At 48.1% G+C, this 14,477-nt stretch overlaps 1 protein-coding gene across 25 annotated transcripts in view; it reads right to left on the bottom strand.

The window, feature by feature from the left end:
• Positions 1-1,889: 1,889 nt before the first annotated feature.
• The window catches only part of R3HDM2 (R3H domain containing 2), a 155,324-nt gene continuing 142,736 nt past the window's right edge, over positions 1,890-14,477 (bottom strand). For 16 of the 25 annotated variants that reach the window (XM_087869033.1, XM_045789776.2, XM_045789774.2 and 13 more), the window contains 9 exons: positions 14,175-14,301; positions 13,763-13,923; positions 13,134-13,288; positions 11,881-11,981; positions 6,468-6,637; positions 5,692-5,839; positions 4,150-4,247; positions 3,734-3,887; positions 1,890-2,916 (listed from right to left, as the gene is read on the bottom strand). In XM_087869033.1, coding sequence (XP_087725159.1) covers positions 2,579-2,916; positions 3,734-3,887; positions 4,150-4,247; positions 5,692-5,839; positions 6,468-6,637; positions 11,881-11,981; positions 13,134-13,288; positions 13,763-13,923; positions 14,175-14,301 — 1,452 coding nt within the window. In that variant the 3' untranslated portion in view covers positions 1,890-2,578. The remainder of the gene's footprint in view (positions 2,917-3,733; positions 3,888-4,149; positions 4,248-5,691; positions 5,840-6,467; positions 6,638-11,880; positions 11,982-13,133; positions 13,289-13,762; positions 13,924-14,174; positions 14,302-14,477) is intronic. The other 9 variants (XM_045789765.2, XM_045789771.2, XM_045789768.2 and 6 more) reach the window with 1 other exon arrangement.

Raw genomic sequence — 14,477 nt, 5'->3', positions numbered from 1 at the left:
GTGGACAGCTGAGCGACACAGCTGACACAGAGAAATTGGACACGGGGAGGTCTGGGCTGGGCTGGACCCTAACTCCTCCCATCCCCCAGAGCTGCTATGCCCTGGTTTTTTATCTATGGTGTGTACTGGTCACTTCTGGCTAAATTCAAGAAGGGACAGTGTCTGTTCATGCTGCATACTCACTGAGGTGATTTTGGATGACTGAAGGTAAAGATGAAATTGTAAACAGCTTTCCCCAAGGTCCAAACACTTCCCCAATTCTACCTTCCCTGGACCTACTTTCGGAACTAGCTTTTGATTTTTCAGCCGCTGTCTTCCTGTGGCCTCAAACCTTCAGGAAGGAAAGGGCCGGGAACTGGTGAAGAAAGGAGAATTTCAACTCTCAGAGGTTTCCTATCAGCCGGACTAGATTGCATCCTTATCCATGGGTAGTTGGAGGGCTACCTCGCTGCCGTCCTGAAAGGGAGTGAAGAACATGCATGGCACTGCTTTATTCCCTCCAGCGCCCCCAGGAACATCGCGCCCCCGCTTCTAAAATCTTATCTTCAGGGTGAAGGGAAATCTAAGAGCTATCAAAAAAATCCAGGCTTGGACTTCTGTCTGAGGGGCTCTGAGGGAGTGCGGGTCTGATGGTCAGGCAGAGATGGACAGAAGGCAGTAGCTACCACACAGGGGGGTTTATCTTCCGGAAGGAATGCCTGCCTCCCCACGAGGACTGCAAACTTTGGGAGGTAAGAGAGCCATGCCCCACACTTCCGAAATCACTGATTCCCTGATTCCATCTCCCTCATCTGATGCCCCGGTATATGAACTTATGGGTCAATGAGGAATCTGGCATTCTTATCTCGCAGGGATGCAGCCTTCTCCTACTCTGGGCTGTGACATGGCTGAAAGAGAAGATACTCCCATCTCGGAAGACAGCCATTTGGATGTGGTCATGTAGTGCTGCTTTATCCCTTGTATCTGTAAGAAGTAAAGGATTATGTTGGAGGCTGGGTCAGACAAGCCTCAGAGGAGCCTGGCTAGAGATACTGCTACCCAGACCCAGGAGATTTCCAGGGTAATGTGCTTTGTCATTTCTGTCACTGCTCTTTTTCTTTAAGGGGTGGGTAAGACTGAATAAGGGTTACTGGATGGCTCTTAATGGCCCCGGTCTGACAGGCTGCACAACCAAGGGCTAGCTTTGAGAAGCCACAGAGAGGAAAAGCTCCACCCACGCAGGGTGGGGAATGTCTGCTTTTCACCTTTCTTCAGTTGCATGGGACAGGGACTGCTGAGCATGCCTGGATAATATGGCATCTTGGCACTGCAATTCAATTGACATGGCTTTTATTGTAAGAAACATCCACTTCTGTTCTGCCACGCCGAACCCAATGGTTTTCGTATTAAAGAAGGGCCCGAGTCTTCCAGCCCTGAAGCGTTTTCAGAAGGTCAGGTTCCGGACACGTATGATGCTACCATCTCAACCCAGTTTTGGACCTCACTCACCCCTCCCCAGCCAGCCATGAGGACCCTACATGAGTATCACAGAATTAACACAGCAGAAGGAACCTCAGAGGTAAGCTAGTAAGTTCAAGTCTCTTACTTTACTAATAAGGACTCAGAGGTCTGGAGTTGAGAACTGATGTGCTTGATGAAACCACACTTACTGACAGAGTTGGGGGAGCCCAGAAAAAAGGTTCCACTGGAGACCCAGCCATCTGTCCAAATATTATGTGCAAGGAGGAGAATGGGATGAGGGAACAGTGTTAGGAAGGTATGTGTGCATATGCTAGGGAAAGTCATCCCAAACTACATGAGATCCCCCCAACAGCTGTGGGACTGTACCTACCCAGGACCTCCAACCCCCCAGCCATACCAGGGCAGCAACAGAGAAACAGGGACTGACGTCCAGTGACAGATTTTTCTTTTTATATTTAAAAACAAAATCAACCTCCCCTCAAGTAACCCCCCAAACAAACAAAAAATCAGATTAAATAAAATTTACAGTGAATATACCCAGCAAACATCTGTATGTGCAATTAAATACTGTCTGTTACTGCGGCACGAACCTCAAACAAACAATATACAAGTGTTCTGGGAGGTGGGGGGAGGCCCAAGTTTTAACTCTTTGGGGTTTGGGGAGACAAGATGGGGAAAGTGAGAGAAAGGGGAAATCAATTTTGCTTTTCTTAATTCTGTCCATATAAATATATTCATAAAGACCAGAAATGAAAAGGGAGCTTGGGATGATGGTAAGGAGACTGAATAGGGGAGTGTGGGACCCTCCCAATTCTACCTGACCAAAAAAATATGAAAAAAATTAATTTCATGGTGGGAGAAGAGATAAAAAAATGACAGAAGAGGATGGGAAGGAGAGGGAATCAAGGGGGGCCAACCAGGGAAAAAGAGGGGACCCATGGCAGGGGAGCGAGGAGGGGTCCAGTGCCAGTGTGTTCCATCTCCATCCCCACTGTCTCAGGCTCCAGTTCAGTGTCTGTCACCTTCCTTTCTGCCTCTGTCCATGGTTGGTCAGGATCCCCCAAACCCCTCCGCCCTGCCCCCACCCCTACTGCGCCGGTCCCTTCCCCTCCTCCGTTTATTGGGAGCTGGCTCGCTCCAGGATCCTCAGGTCATAGTTCTTTTTGGCCACTCGAAGTTTGAAGCGACTCACAGAGTTGTTGAGGCGAAGGGAGGCATTCTGGGCGGCCAGGGGGCTGGGAAACACAGCCACGATGGTGTACAAGGCAGCGAGGTCCGCGTGGCGGCCGTTCTCAGCAGTCCCGTTGTCCCCCCCGCCCCCGCCAGGCAGCCCCTGAGCATCCTTGAGCCATTGGATCTTGGCGCCAGACATGGCAAGCTGAGTGAAGAGTTTGTCCGCCTCGGTCCGAGTGATGCCCTCAGGGAGATCTGTCACCTCCAGCACCCGGCCCAGGACTGGAAGGGGAAGAGAGAGGACATGGTTGTGAAAGGTGACTGTACGGAGGACTAGCGAGTGGCCAACAGAGAAGTCTGCAGCTGACCCAAGTCTACTGGCAGCGTCCTCAAAAGCCTGGCCTCGCCCACTTGGCCCATTCCTCCTTCCCCAAATCAGTGCAACACCCCCACCATCAAGTCAGCTAGGAGAAACAAAGAAACCTTTTCTTCTCTTAGACCAAGAAGAAACTAGGGATCAGAATCCCAGATTTTTTCAGATCTGGAGACCTACACCTCAGTTCTTGTGCCAAGTCAGTAGCCCAATCTGAAATATACCCCACAGTCGTCCCCTTCCCAGCGATCCCTCTTCCTTGTCATCTAGGAAAGTCCATTTCCTTGCCTTTTCTCGTTTAGCAAACCACTCCAAGTAGCGGTATCTGAGAGATCTTGTATGCCTAGTGGGGAAGGCCCACAGGGGGGTTACTCCCCCATATTCTCTTGTTGAGCTTCTCCTAAAGGACTCGGAAGACTACCAAGACGGACATCCTAGATTAGGGTCAGGACCACTCCCACAAGACTCTCCTGTTAATCGGCTCAGCAACCCCTGCCATTGTGTCATACTCAAGTTTTTACCATCACCTTTCCCAGGACCTGAAATGGCCTGATAAGGAGGACTGAGACATTTCCATTCCCTAGATTCTCCTTGCTTTTGCCAAGTACAAAAGGGTCCTATTTCTACTTCCCACCCTAAGCTGGCTTTTCCCACTTGTCCTGGGCCAGTAATGCAGGCTGGAGGGGTGAGCACCTTTTCTTGGGGATTCAGCATTTTATCACTCACCGACATCTGTTGTCCCCAGGTCAGTGGAGGCAGATTTGAGGGCTTGTCTCTTGCTCCGGTTTCCATGCTTCAATCCACTCTGTCCCTTCAACATTTGAAAGATAACTCTCATCCCAGGTAAACAACATTGACTGCCTTGCATCCCAATGTCTGTCTGAAAGATTAAGGAGCAGCACCCAACCCTGAGGATCTTGCCCCACCAGGCAGGCAGACCGGCTAGAGTGGCCACTGAGAAACAGTCCTTCCCCCTTAGCACTGGGGTCAGGTGGGAAGAATGAGTATGATAGAGGGGTAAGACCCCTCCCACTTTATTCATTCTCACTGTGCTATCTCCCCGTCCAACCCACTGGTGGAGGTGGATGGCTTAGAGATAGGGGCCTGGATGAGAAGAGGGGTCTGATGGTGGACACCCTTACCTGGTGTACCGTGTAAGCTGACTGGCCATGGAGCAAGGGAGGGCAGATAGACAGATTGTACTGTAATGGCTGGCCCAAGAGGGAGTAGCGCCCATCACCTAGGGAAGAAGAACAGATGGTTTTCTGGGAGTTAGAACTTCATGATATGACTTTTATGAGACTTCAGGGGGCTTTGGAGATAGATGACAACAATGCATACTTTTCCTACTTTTTCTATGATAGGAGTGTCCATGTGACTGACTGAAGAGTTGTCTCTCTTCCTAAACCCCTTGGCTCTCAGGCAAATGGGGCTTTTAGGTTCCCTCGCCCTTGAAGAAGGGCTCTGTCCACTGCAGATGAAAGGCCCTTATGAATGTCTTTCATTTCTTTCTTTCTTTTTTTTTAAGTCATCTCTACACCCAACATGGGGCTTGAGCTCACAACCCTGAGATCAACGCTCTACCCACTGAGCCAGCCCAGTACCCCTAATTTCTTAGAGTCTCCTACCCCAAACCCAGGGCTCAAGTTTCTGACTTCTGTTGAGTGGCAATACAGTGAGTGGATAAGAGCACAGGCTTGGAGCCAAACCGCCTAGGTTCAAATCCTGGCTCTGTTACTGGAAATGAGAGGTTGGGTACATTTTCTCTTCATCAATGTTGAAGGCTGAGTGAATACAAGACAGGCAAAACACTTATAGTAATGCTTTATACACAGTAAGCACCATAAATGTTACTTTATTGTTGATAAATGTTAGATTTCAGAGCACTTTAAGGTTTTTAAATCATATTCTCATCTGATTTTTATTTATTTATTTATTTTTAAGATTTTATTTATTTAGTTGACAGAGATAGAGACAGCCAACGAGAGAGGGAACACAAGCAGGGGGAGTGGGAGAGGAAGAAGCAGGCTCATAGCGGAGGAGCCTGATGTGGGGCTCGATCCCGTAACGCCAGGATCACGCCCTGAGCCGAAGGCAGACGCTTAACCGCTGTGCCACCCAGGCGCCCCTCTCATCTGATTTTTAATACTGCTTGTGACAGCCAAGGCAGAAACAGATAAGATTATTTTCATTTTATATGTGATTAATCCCATTTTATAGATTAGGAAACTGAAGCCTGGTTCCAAGGTTAAGTAACATGCTCAACATTACAAAGCTAGTGGAAGAACGTGAACTTGAACCAAGTCTTTCAATCCAACTCCAGTATTCTCTCTTCTGAAACCACAACCACAGTTTGACACAACCCCATATTCTCAGCCTTCAGACTCCGTACTGATGAGTTAAACTCTTCGGTTCGTTACAAAGTTTCTTTTCTGGGCTCACAGTCACCTACCTTACTTGGTAGTAAATACTAAACATGTAAATGAGGTCTGCAGTAAGCTGACTATGGGTAGCACTAAAGAGGGGCAGGTGTCCTTGGCCTAAACAGGGATATTAAAGGAAGAGTTGGGTCCTAAAGCTGGATGACCAGCCACACTGGTTTCCTGCCTGTTGCTACCATCTGGGTCTTCCCACTAGGTAATGGGCTATCAAGGGCAGTAGTCAGCCCTAATCTAACCCCTTACCCTGTGCTGGACCCCCAGGCCGGGGGAACTGTGTGAGGACAGGAAGGGGACTGAGTCCTGTGCAGACATTGCTGAGGCTGGTGACAGGAGAGGGTGCCGGAGACTGGGTAGGAGATGTGACGGGGCTGTTGCTCATTTGAGTGTTGGCCTGTGGGAGAGAGGAGCACACATCATATATACACCAGACATGACCCTCCATATATTCCTACGGCTTGGCTTAAAATTCACCTTGCTCAGAAAACTTCTCTTGCAGAACTCCATCGAAGTCAGACTGCTCCTTCCAACAGCCCCCTTAGTCCCTAATTAATTTGTATTAATTAATGTATTTATTTAAAAGATTTGTGTATTTATTTATTTGAAAGACAGAGTGAGTGAGCATGGGTGGATGGGGAGGAGCAGAGGGAGAAGGAGTGGGAGAGAAGTATAGAATCTCAAGTAGACTCCCTGCTGAGCTCAGAGCCCCACGAGGGGCTCGATCTCATGATGTGAGCCAAAATTAAGAGTCGGATGCTTAATGGACTGAGTCACCGAGGTGCCCCCATTTGTATTATTTTAATATCCACTTTTTGACATAGTGTTTTAAGTATTCTCTTGGCATTTCCAAATACGTATCCCTTAGATCTTAGGTTCCTTGAAAGCAGATGTTCTCCTCTATTTATGATGATTTCCCCCAAAGAGTCCCTGGGAAAGACAAGTAGAAGAGGCTGCTCGGTCAATGGCAAAGATTATTCCCCGAGAAGAATCTGGTCTCCTCCTTGCTGGGCTGCAGGACTCACCTGGGGGCTACTGTCAGGATTATATAGGTCTCCAGGTTTCTGCCCACGCTGGTCCATGCTGTAATATTTACAGTGACTCCACTGGACCATGGATGGGTTCTGGGGGGGCTGGGGTCCATTAGGGACATTCAGCTGCATGACCACCACGCCTGGTCCAGAAGGTGACACTCCTGAGGGGCAGGACGAAAGGAATTAGTTGTGAATTCAAACTATATTTTGATCTTCCACCTAACCCTGAGTGTGAAAGCCAGTAAGCAATCTACCCACTCGCCTCAGGGTCACTTAAACTGTATCTTGCCAGGAATATGAGATAGTTGCTGATTTAGTTTCTGACTTCCCTCTCCCCAAACCAGTAAAAGTTTGAGTGGAAGAGACATGGGTCTCAGATGCCAATGCTCCCTTGGCCTTCACTTGGTGAGGGGCACTTTGGTATGCCTGGCAGAAAACTACTCCATTTGGTCAAAACCAGGTATTACCAAATGCCCAGGTCATATTGCTTAAGTGTCTGGGCATGGTACAGGTCCCAGCCTGGGGCTTGGGCCAGGGCCGCAGGCACGTGCAGGCTTTTCTGGTAAGGGCTGCAGCTAGGTCAGTGATCTCTGGTTGCTCTGGAGAAGATGAATGCACACAGCTTCCCTAAGGCAGGCCAGGAAGCACTTGAATGGGGAATGGCACGGAGCTGTAGGTCACATTCAGGAAATGACAAATAATTCAAGGTGCTGAGGCACAGGGATTGCGTAGGGGAAGTGGGACATATGTTTATTCACTTATTCAGCATTTATTGAACACTTACTATGTGCCAGTTCCCATGCTGGGCACTGGGTGTACAACAAACAAAGCGGTCCTTGCCCTTACCAGACGGACAGTCTATCAGGGACTAAGCAAACAGCTGGTGTCAGAGTTTGAAGCATGTTCTAGTAAGGGCCTTTATCCTGTAGGTGTTGGGAACAGAACTTCAGAGAGCTAACTCAAGTGGCCGGATGTAAAATGGCTGAAGGGAGGGAGGGACCAGAGGCAGGAAGACAAACTAGAAAGCCACCAAAAAAAGAACAAGGAGGTTCTGAATTAGAGCAGTGACGGTGGGAATTGAGTAGGGAGGTCAGCCTCTCTGAAGGGTTCGCTGACAGGTTCAGGTGACTGGATGTGATCCTGAGGCTTTAGCACAACCATGGGTAGCCTCACCCTCTCACAGGCTGGGGGAAGCAAAGAGCTCAATGTGGAAGAATATTAAGTCCTGAATCCTCCTTGTGGTGAAAAGCAAGGTAAGGGATCAGGGAGAAGCAGTCTGAACGACAGTCCCTGCTGGGAGGGATGGGCAGGAGCCCTGCTTCCCCACAGGGGACTGTCCAGCCTGAGAGTCTGCTCTTGACCTCTCAGGCTGTATCTGGTGAGGGACAGGCCGAGTCCATGTGCGTGTGGCGGGAGAGAAACGGGACTGGGGGCGGCCAGCTTGAAAGCCTGCTGCAATGCTGCTGCTGTCACGGCTCGGTGCTCGGAGGTTGCCACTGCCACCGCTGTCACACTGGTTCCTGGGACGGGAAATGCTGCAGCCTCTGCCCTGGGCACCAGTCATGCTGGGAAGTGGGCATGATTGCTTTTCTCAGGTAGCATCGGTCAAAGGGAAGGAAAGGAAGTGGCAGGAGGCCTGAGAGAGCAGTTCAGGAGACACAGCATCTGTCGTACCCTATTCTCCAGTTAATTTGTGGCCCCCACCCTCTGGGGTTCATCTAATCAGAGAGCACAAATACTCAGAGCGACAGGCTCGCCTCTCCCCATCCTCTGCCACAGGGGACAGGGTATTCATCAGCACGGCTTGTAGAAGGGCCACCAGAAAATCGAATAGTTGTGGAGTATCATACATTTCACAACTCCCTCCTTACTATAGTTGCTCGGGGCATTTTCTTTCCCCATCCAAAGAGCCCCACCTGCTCCAACATCCTCTACCAACAAAATTGCAATTGACCTTATTCAAACACCTCATTGCTACCTGAGGGGGCCAACGCAAAGATAATCAAATCTACAGCTTTCTAGAAGGCAGCTCATAATCTGAGCTTAGTGCCTCAGGCCAGGAAAGGGTGGGGGGACATGTGAGTGTGTAGGGTGTGGGCGTAAGCAAGGCGGTGGAAGCTCCTTCTCATACCAACATGTAGCGTAAGGAGCTATTAGAGGGCTCAAGGGGAGGGGGAAAGAGAACGAAGTCCTCATATTATTTTCTCTGATCCCGACAAAAACAAAGCCAGGGTTTTCAGTCCCAGCCTTGGTCCGCCCCACACTGAGCCCTCCCCCGCTGGCCTGGAGCACTGTTCCTTCACTCAGCCGGGACACAGAGCACTACGCTGAGGAGCTCATTTTCATGCTTCTCTTCTGCAAGCCCAAAGCAGGTGGCATCCGTTAACAGCTGAACGGTTGCTACTTCTTAATGGACATGGCAATAAAAAGAAAAGAAAAGAAAAGAAAAGAAAAGAAAAGAAAAGAAAAGAAAAGAAAAGAGAAAAGAGAAGAGAAGAGAAGAGAAGAGAAGAAAAGAAAAGAAAAGAAAAGAAAAGAGAAGAGAAGAGAAAAACCACCCCACTAGCCAGTGACAGCACTTCCATATAATCAGGTTGGGGGAAGGAGCCTGGGTTGAAGTGGGAAGGGAGAGAGGGGGGTTGAATACGGAAATCAATTTCAGCCTGAAAGCTCTGAAAGGAGAGGGGACGTGTGAATGGCTTTTTAAGTGGCATCATTAAACCTGGGCAGAAAGGTCGATTGGGCAGAGCAAACTGCATAAATACAAACAGATGACATTTATGTCTAGCAGAATTGGTTTTTGTTTAGATGTTTTTTTTTTAAATCACTGAGGTAGAAGACTGATAAGGCTTCTTCCTTACCACCAGGAATCGAATCTATGGAAAGGAACATCCAGAGAAATAATATCCACAGGCATCTTTCCCATATTACAGGATACAATCCAACAGTAACTTTGTGTTTTTCCCCCTTTTTGGTGAAGGAAAGGAATATCTTCAGGGAGTGGGAGAGAAAAGTGTTCGTTTCCGCTTTGGAATCCCCTCAGCTACAAAATGAGCCAGTAAGTATGTGAGAGGCTATTTCTGTCTATACCTCACTCTGGCCACGGTGCTGTGTCACTGTGAGTTGGGCGTCTGTGTATACGTAACACTGCCGTTTCACGTCTGCGTGCCTCTTCCCCAGACAAGCACCTCTGGAGAAACCTTAAGGGACCTGTGGGCCATCCTTTTAGTGGGAAGAAAAGTGTTTCCTGGGGTTACAGTGCTATCTAATATCACAGTGGAGGAATTAAGGTCCAGGCCGGGGGGTAAGTTGGACAACTACAAAAATGTATTAATAAGCCAGAACAGTTGTTCCAGGAACAGCCAATCTTAATCCCTGCCTTTATTTTTGGAAAAGTGACCATGTTGCTACATGGGAGAAGGGCGGGTGACTGTCCTCTGAAGGTGACATAGCAGCCCTTGTGGGCTATGCTGGCTTTCTATCTTCCCAGGAAAGCGTACACTGGAAAAGAAGGAAGAAGCACTTGTTTTTTTTAATTCCAGCTCCTCTTATATTTCCATGAGCAGAGATTGAAGACTTTTAAAATCAATGATATGATGAATATGGTCTCTTAGGTGACATGGGTGGAACAGAGGGTCCCATCACCTAGGAAGAATACAAGAGATCAGTCAGAGAAGCCTAGAATCAATCAATCAGGGCAGCTTGGAAGAAAGGACATGTAACAGGAAATTCCAAAGAAGTAAGGGAACTAGATGATGAAGAGGGCTTACTCCATTTCTACTGATTTGGGAAGAGCACAGATGACCTCCATCCAATCCCAGCCCAGACCTCTAGTGCTGCCAACTTTCAGAACAACAGCTGTTCCAGTCTGCTTAACCTAGCACTAAGTCCAGAGTAGGTACTGAAAAATTCTTCTTACTTGCTTTGTTTCTGATTCAAAGACCTTGTGTCTGAAGATGAAGAGATGCACCACAGAGACCCAATACATACACTGAGATACCACTAAGGAGTCACATAAAAATGCACATACAAGTGTACCCATATGCACACGCACACACTTGTTCTAACAAACAAGAGAGAAAATGCCCTGCAGTAGCCAGCACCACCAGAGGCTACAGCGGTTCTTGGAGCTGGTTTCTACAATTTCCATATCCCGCTGGGAATGTCAAGGTCAAGTGCCCCTGGCGGACACTAGGAGAAATAGCTAGAGAGACCAGTAATGTAATAAAGGGTAAAGGCTGTTGAATTTAAAACCTCTCAGCCTGTGAGAGAGCCATGTTTGGTCTGGATGAAGGGAGAAGTCATTGCTCCTTGAAGGTAAGAACTGATCATGTCTTATGAGCAAGATTAATTCTGGAATCCACTCCACAGCATCTAACACAAGAGTGCAAAAACTCGTAGGTGAAAATCTTATTTCTAAAATGGGGAAAACTGTCAAAATACATCCCTCTCACCAGAAGAGGGCACTCTGATATTCCCACAACAGAGGGAAATGGGGATAGCTGGAGACTGCATTAAGACACCACCCCCCGCCCCCACCGCAGAACCCCTGAGGTTGCTTTAGCTGCAGGGTAATGCTGTGCCAGGGTGGGGTGGAAGGGCAACACATGAGGGTAGCTGCATTGGTGTGTTGGGAGAATTCTTGGCAAAGGCAGAAAGTGAGAGGCTGCACGGCCTCCGCCTGGTCACCTGACGGCGGCCCCTTCAAAGAAGGCCTTTAGCCATTGAACAGACAGCCATTTATTTCCCACCGGAGGGAAAGGAATAGAGTACAGAGACCTGTTCAAAGTGTGATATTGAGGGTGCAGGATGGGTTATGAAAAGGCAAAAGACCCAAGTTCAAGGTCTAGGATCGTGACCTCAGGCAAGCCATTTATCCTCTTTGAATCTTAAATCTCGTCTTCACAGAGTTGTGGTGAGAATTAAAATGACACAATGTATGTGAGCACATATGAAAAACTGCCAAACGAATCTAAGATATGACTTAAAAGCATTTTATCAGCCTCCCTCACACTCCCAACAGAAAAGTAAAGCTGTCTATAGGAAGAACGAGTGCGGGAGACAGAGGTAAGCACTTCAAGTCTCAAAGGCGTGTGGGTGGTGAGTGTACTGCTGGATTTAGGGAGGAAAAAAAAAAGAAGAAAGAAAGAAAACAAGGAACCCAATCAAGGATGTGGCTTCCCAGGGATGGAGACAGGGCAACCAGCCTCCCCTCTCAAGAGGTTAACTTCAGCACCCCTGGAAAACACCAGTCAGGGCTCTGGTCTTTCCTCGTGGTGGCATTACAGCTGGGGACAGAGCCAATCCCTGAACTCTCTTGTCAGTCCCAGCTCTAGAGCACAAACCCTTCAGCAGTGTTTGCTCTTGCCGGTACCCAAGACCTCCCAATTCTTTATCCTCTTACCTGAGTACTGCTGTGGCAGCTGTGGTGGACTGCAGGGAGAGGGAGACTGAGGCATCTGGTACTGCTCAGAGCCGGGAGGTTGCAGAAACCCCACAGAAGGGCTGGGGGATGGAGAAGAGAGTAGTGTTAAAGTGGGAGAGGGAGGAGCACAGCTCCTGGCAAACAGCTGCTGCTTCCTGGGCCTCCCCTGTGGGAAGCAGAGGCAGCAGCCAGTCATTCCCAGACCAATTTGCCATGCAATTTCTAAAATCACTCATCAGTTCAAAGTTAATTATATATATTTGTACTTGATCATCTTTCAATTAGGAAGCTGCTAATCAGCGCTACAGATGGAATGTTAGTGACACATGCTCTTCCCAACAGTGTGGAAACACCACACACATACACGTGCACACATGCATACACACACACACACTCTCTCTCTCTCTCTCTCTCTGAGAAACACAAAGTGCCAGAAACAGACACACAGTACCAGAGAGAGATGGGTAAAAAAGAACTAAGGAGATGTCTCATTGAGGATATTTACACAATGTTAAACAGAGTTACTTAAAGACAAAAGGGGAATCCCCCCACCCTCCAACAATACTCAAGATAACATGGAGACGAACACACAAAAAGAGAAGTAAACATACACACTGCGAGAAACACAGAATACATACAGGTAGGCCAAGACTTGACTTCTAGTTCCAGCTCTACTTCTATCTAGCTGGTTGACTTTGAGTAAGTTTCTTAATCTCCCTAGCTGGAATTTTCTCATTTATAAAAGAAGGGAGAAAAATAAAACAAGAGGAGTGGACTAAATATTTCTAAGGTGGCTTCTACCTCTAAAATTCTATCAGCTATGACCTATACTAAGATATATATAAATAGACATACAGAAATAGACCATCTGAAATTCATCCACGGATATAAACAGAGGTACACAGAAAAATTTACATATATATATATATACTCCAAATTGCTTCTCTTAATAATGAGCAGTCTCTATCCCATAGTTCTAAATCCCACTGGTAAGAAAAATAAAAAATTGGGGATACCATAAAACCTCTGTCTCTGAAGCAGGAATTTTTTTCTGCTGATAAGCTCTTATTCAAATGTCAAAACAACAAGGAGAAAAGAAAAATGAACTCCCTCATATTCTACCTGCTTTAGGGCACCACTGGAATCTTTACCCCTGCCCTTCTTTTCTTAGGCCAGTGGAAAGTTGCTGCAGGTCTATGGGAGATGTGCCCCAACTCTCTGGGAGTCCTCACCTCGTACCGTTCTGCTGAGCCGGTGGGATCACGCTGTAGTACACCGGTACGCCCCCTGCGGGGAGGCCCCCTTGCACAGACTGGCTCGCAGGGACCAACATGGGTTGCTGGAAAGGCGGCTGGACCACATTTTGCGAGTCATTACCCACTGGGACCTGGTCAGAGATAAGAAGAGAATGACCACTTGTACTCCCAATGAGCTCATCCAGAGAATGGCCAAGTAAGTCATCACTACACCAGGACACTGACTTCCTTCCCTACCTTTAGAGATTCCTCCTACTCTCCTCATCTGAGTGAAGAAAATGTGTACAGAGCTTTCTGCACGCCCCTCTTCTCTAAACTCCTCCCCTGGGCATCTGATGTAGAGAAAGGAGCCTGACTTCACTTAGATCTTACTTTTCTGGGCCATATACTCATTTGCATGGCTGTTTAAGACCAAACAATTTAAATAAGGACAATCTTCTCAGACTCTCTGGGCTTTCTCTCAGAGGAAAAACACCTACAAGTTCTAGGGGAAAAGTGAACAGTATTTTAGTGTTGGAGTTGTCACACTGGATGATGTGGGAGACTGTCTTCCTTTTCCTCATCCCAAAGACTGGGTGATCTTTCCCAGTGCAGAATGCACCCACTTGGTACGAAGGCAGTGGAGTGTACTGAACCACCAGGCCTTGCATCTGGCCCCCCATGCTGCTCCTCTGGTTGCTGAGCAGGCCCTGGTTCTGTGGCTGCTGGACCCCAATCATGCCTTGGTAAGCCGCCTGCTGCTGGTTAGGCATCATGGGCTGTAAACCTAGGGATGGGCAAGGCAGAGAAGACATTAGCATGGTCTCAACATGTTCAGGAGGTCACATTCTCTCAGTAATTTTCCTTCTCCTGTCTGTTTTACCTTTTCTTTTTCTGGAGATCCTGGGCCCCTCTTGGGACTAATCATTCCTGTGCCTTTTTTTTTTAAACAAAAAACAAGGAAGGTACCTCTTCTCTCTTTCCCAGTCTCTGCCCTTCCCCTATTCACTGCCTTCCTAGCAGAGCAGTTTCTCTTACCAGGCTGCTGGGATGGCTGAGGCAGCTGTTGACCACGTTGGGGGCTGTAGGCCACCGGGTGAGAGAGAGGTCGATATTGCTGGTTGGAGTTAGGGTACTGTCCAGGGGGATAGTAAGAAACCTGGATCTATGGTGAGAGGAAACAGATATGTGAGAGGCTCCCTTAAATTCAACCCCAATATCCCCAACACGCATCAGGGTCTGGGCGCCTGGGTGGCCTAATCAGTTAAGCATCCGACTCTTGATTTCAGCTCAAGTCATGATCTCAGGGTTGTGAGATCGAGCCCGAGTCGGGCTCTGCGC

This window comes from Ursus americanus, chromosome 17 (assembly GCF_024610735.1).
Source record: "Ursus americanus isolate L20-20 chromosome 17, mUrsAme1.1.p, whole genome shotgun sequence".
Classification (NCBI taxonomy): Eukaryota; Metazoa; Chordata; class Mammalia; order Carnivora; family Ursidae; genus Ursus; species Ursus americanus.
This window is presented reverse-complemented; position numbering and strand designations above follow the sequence as displayed.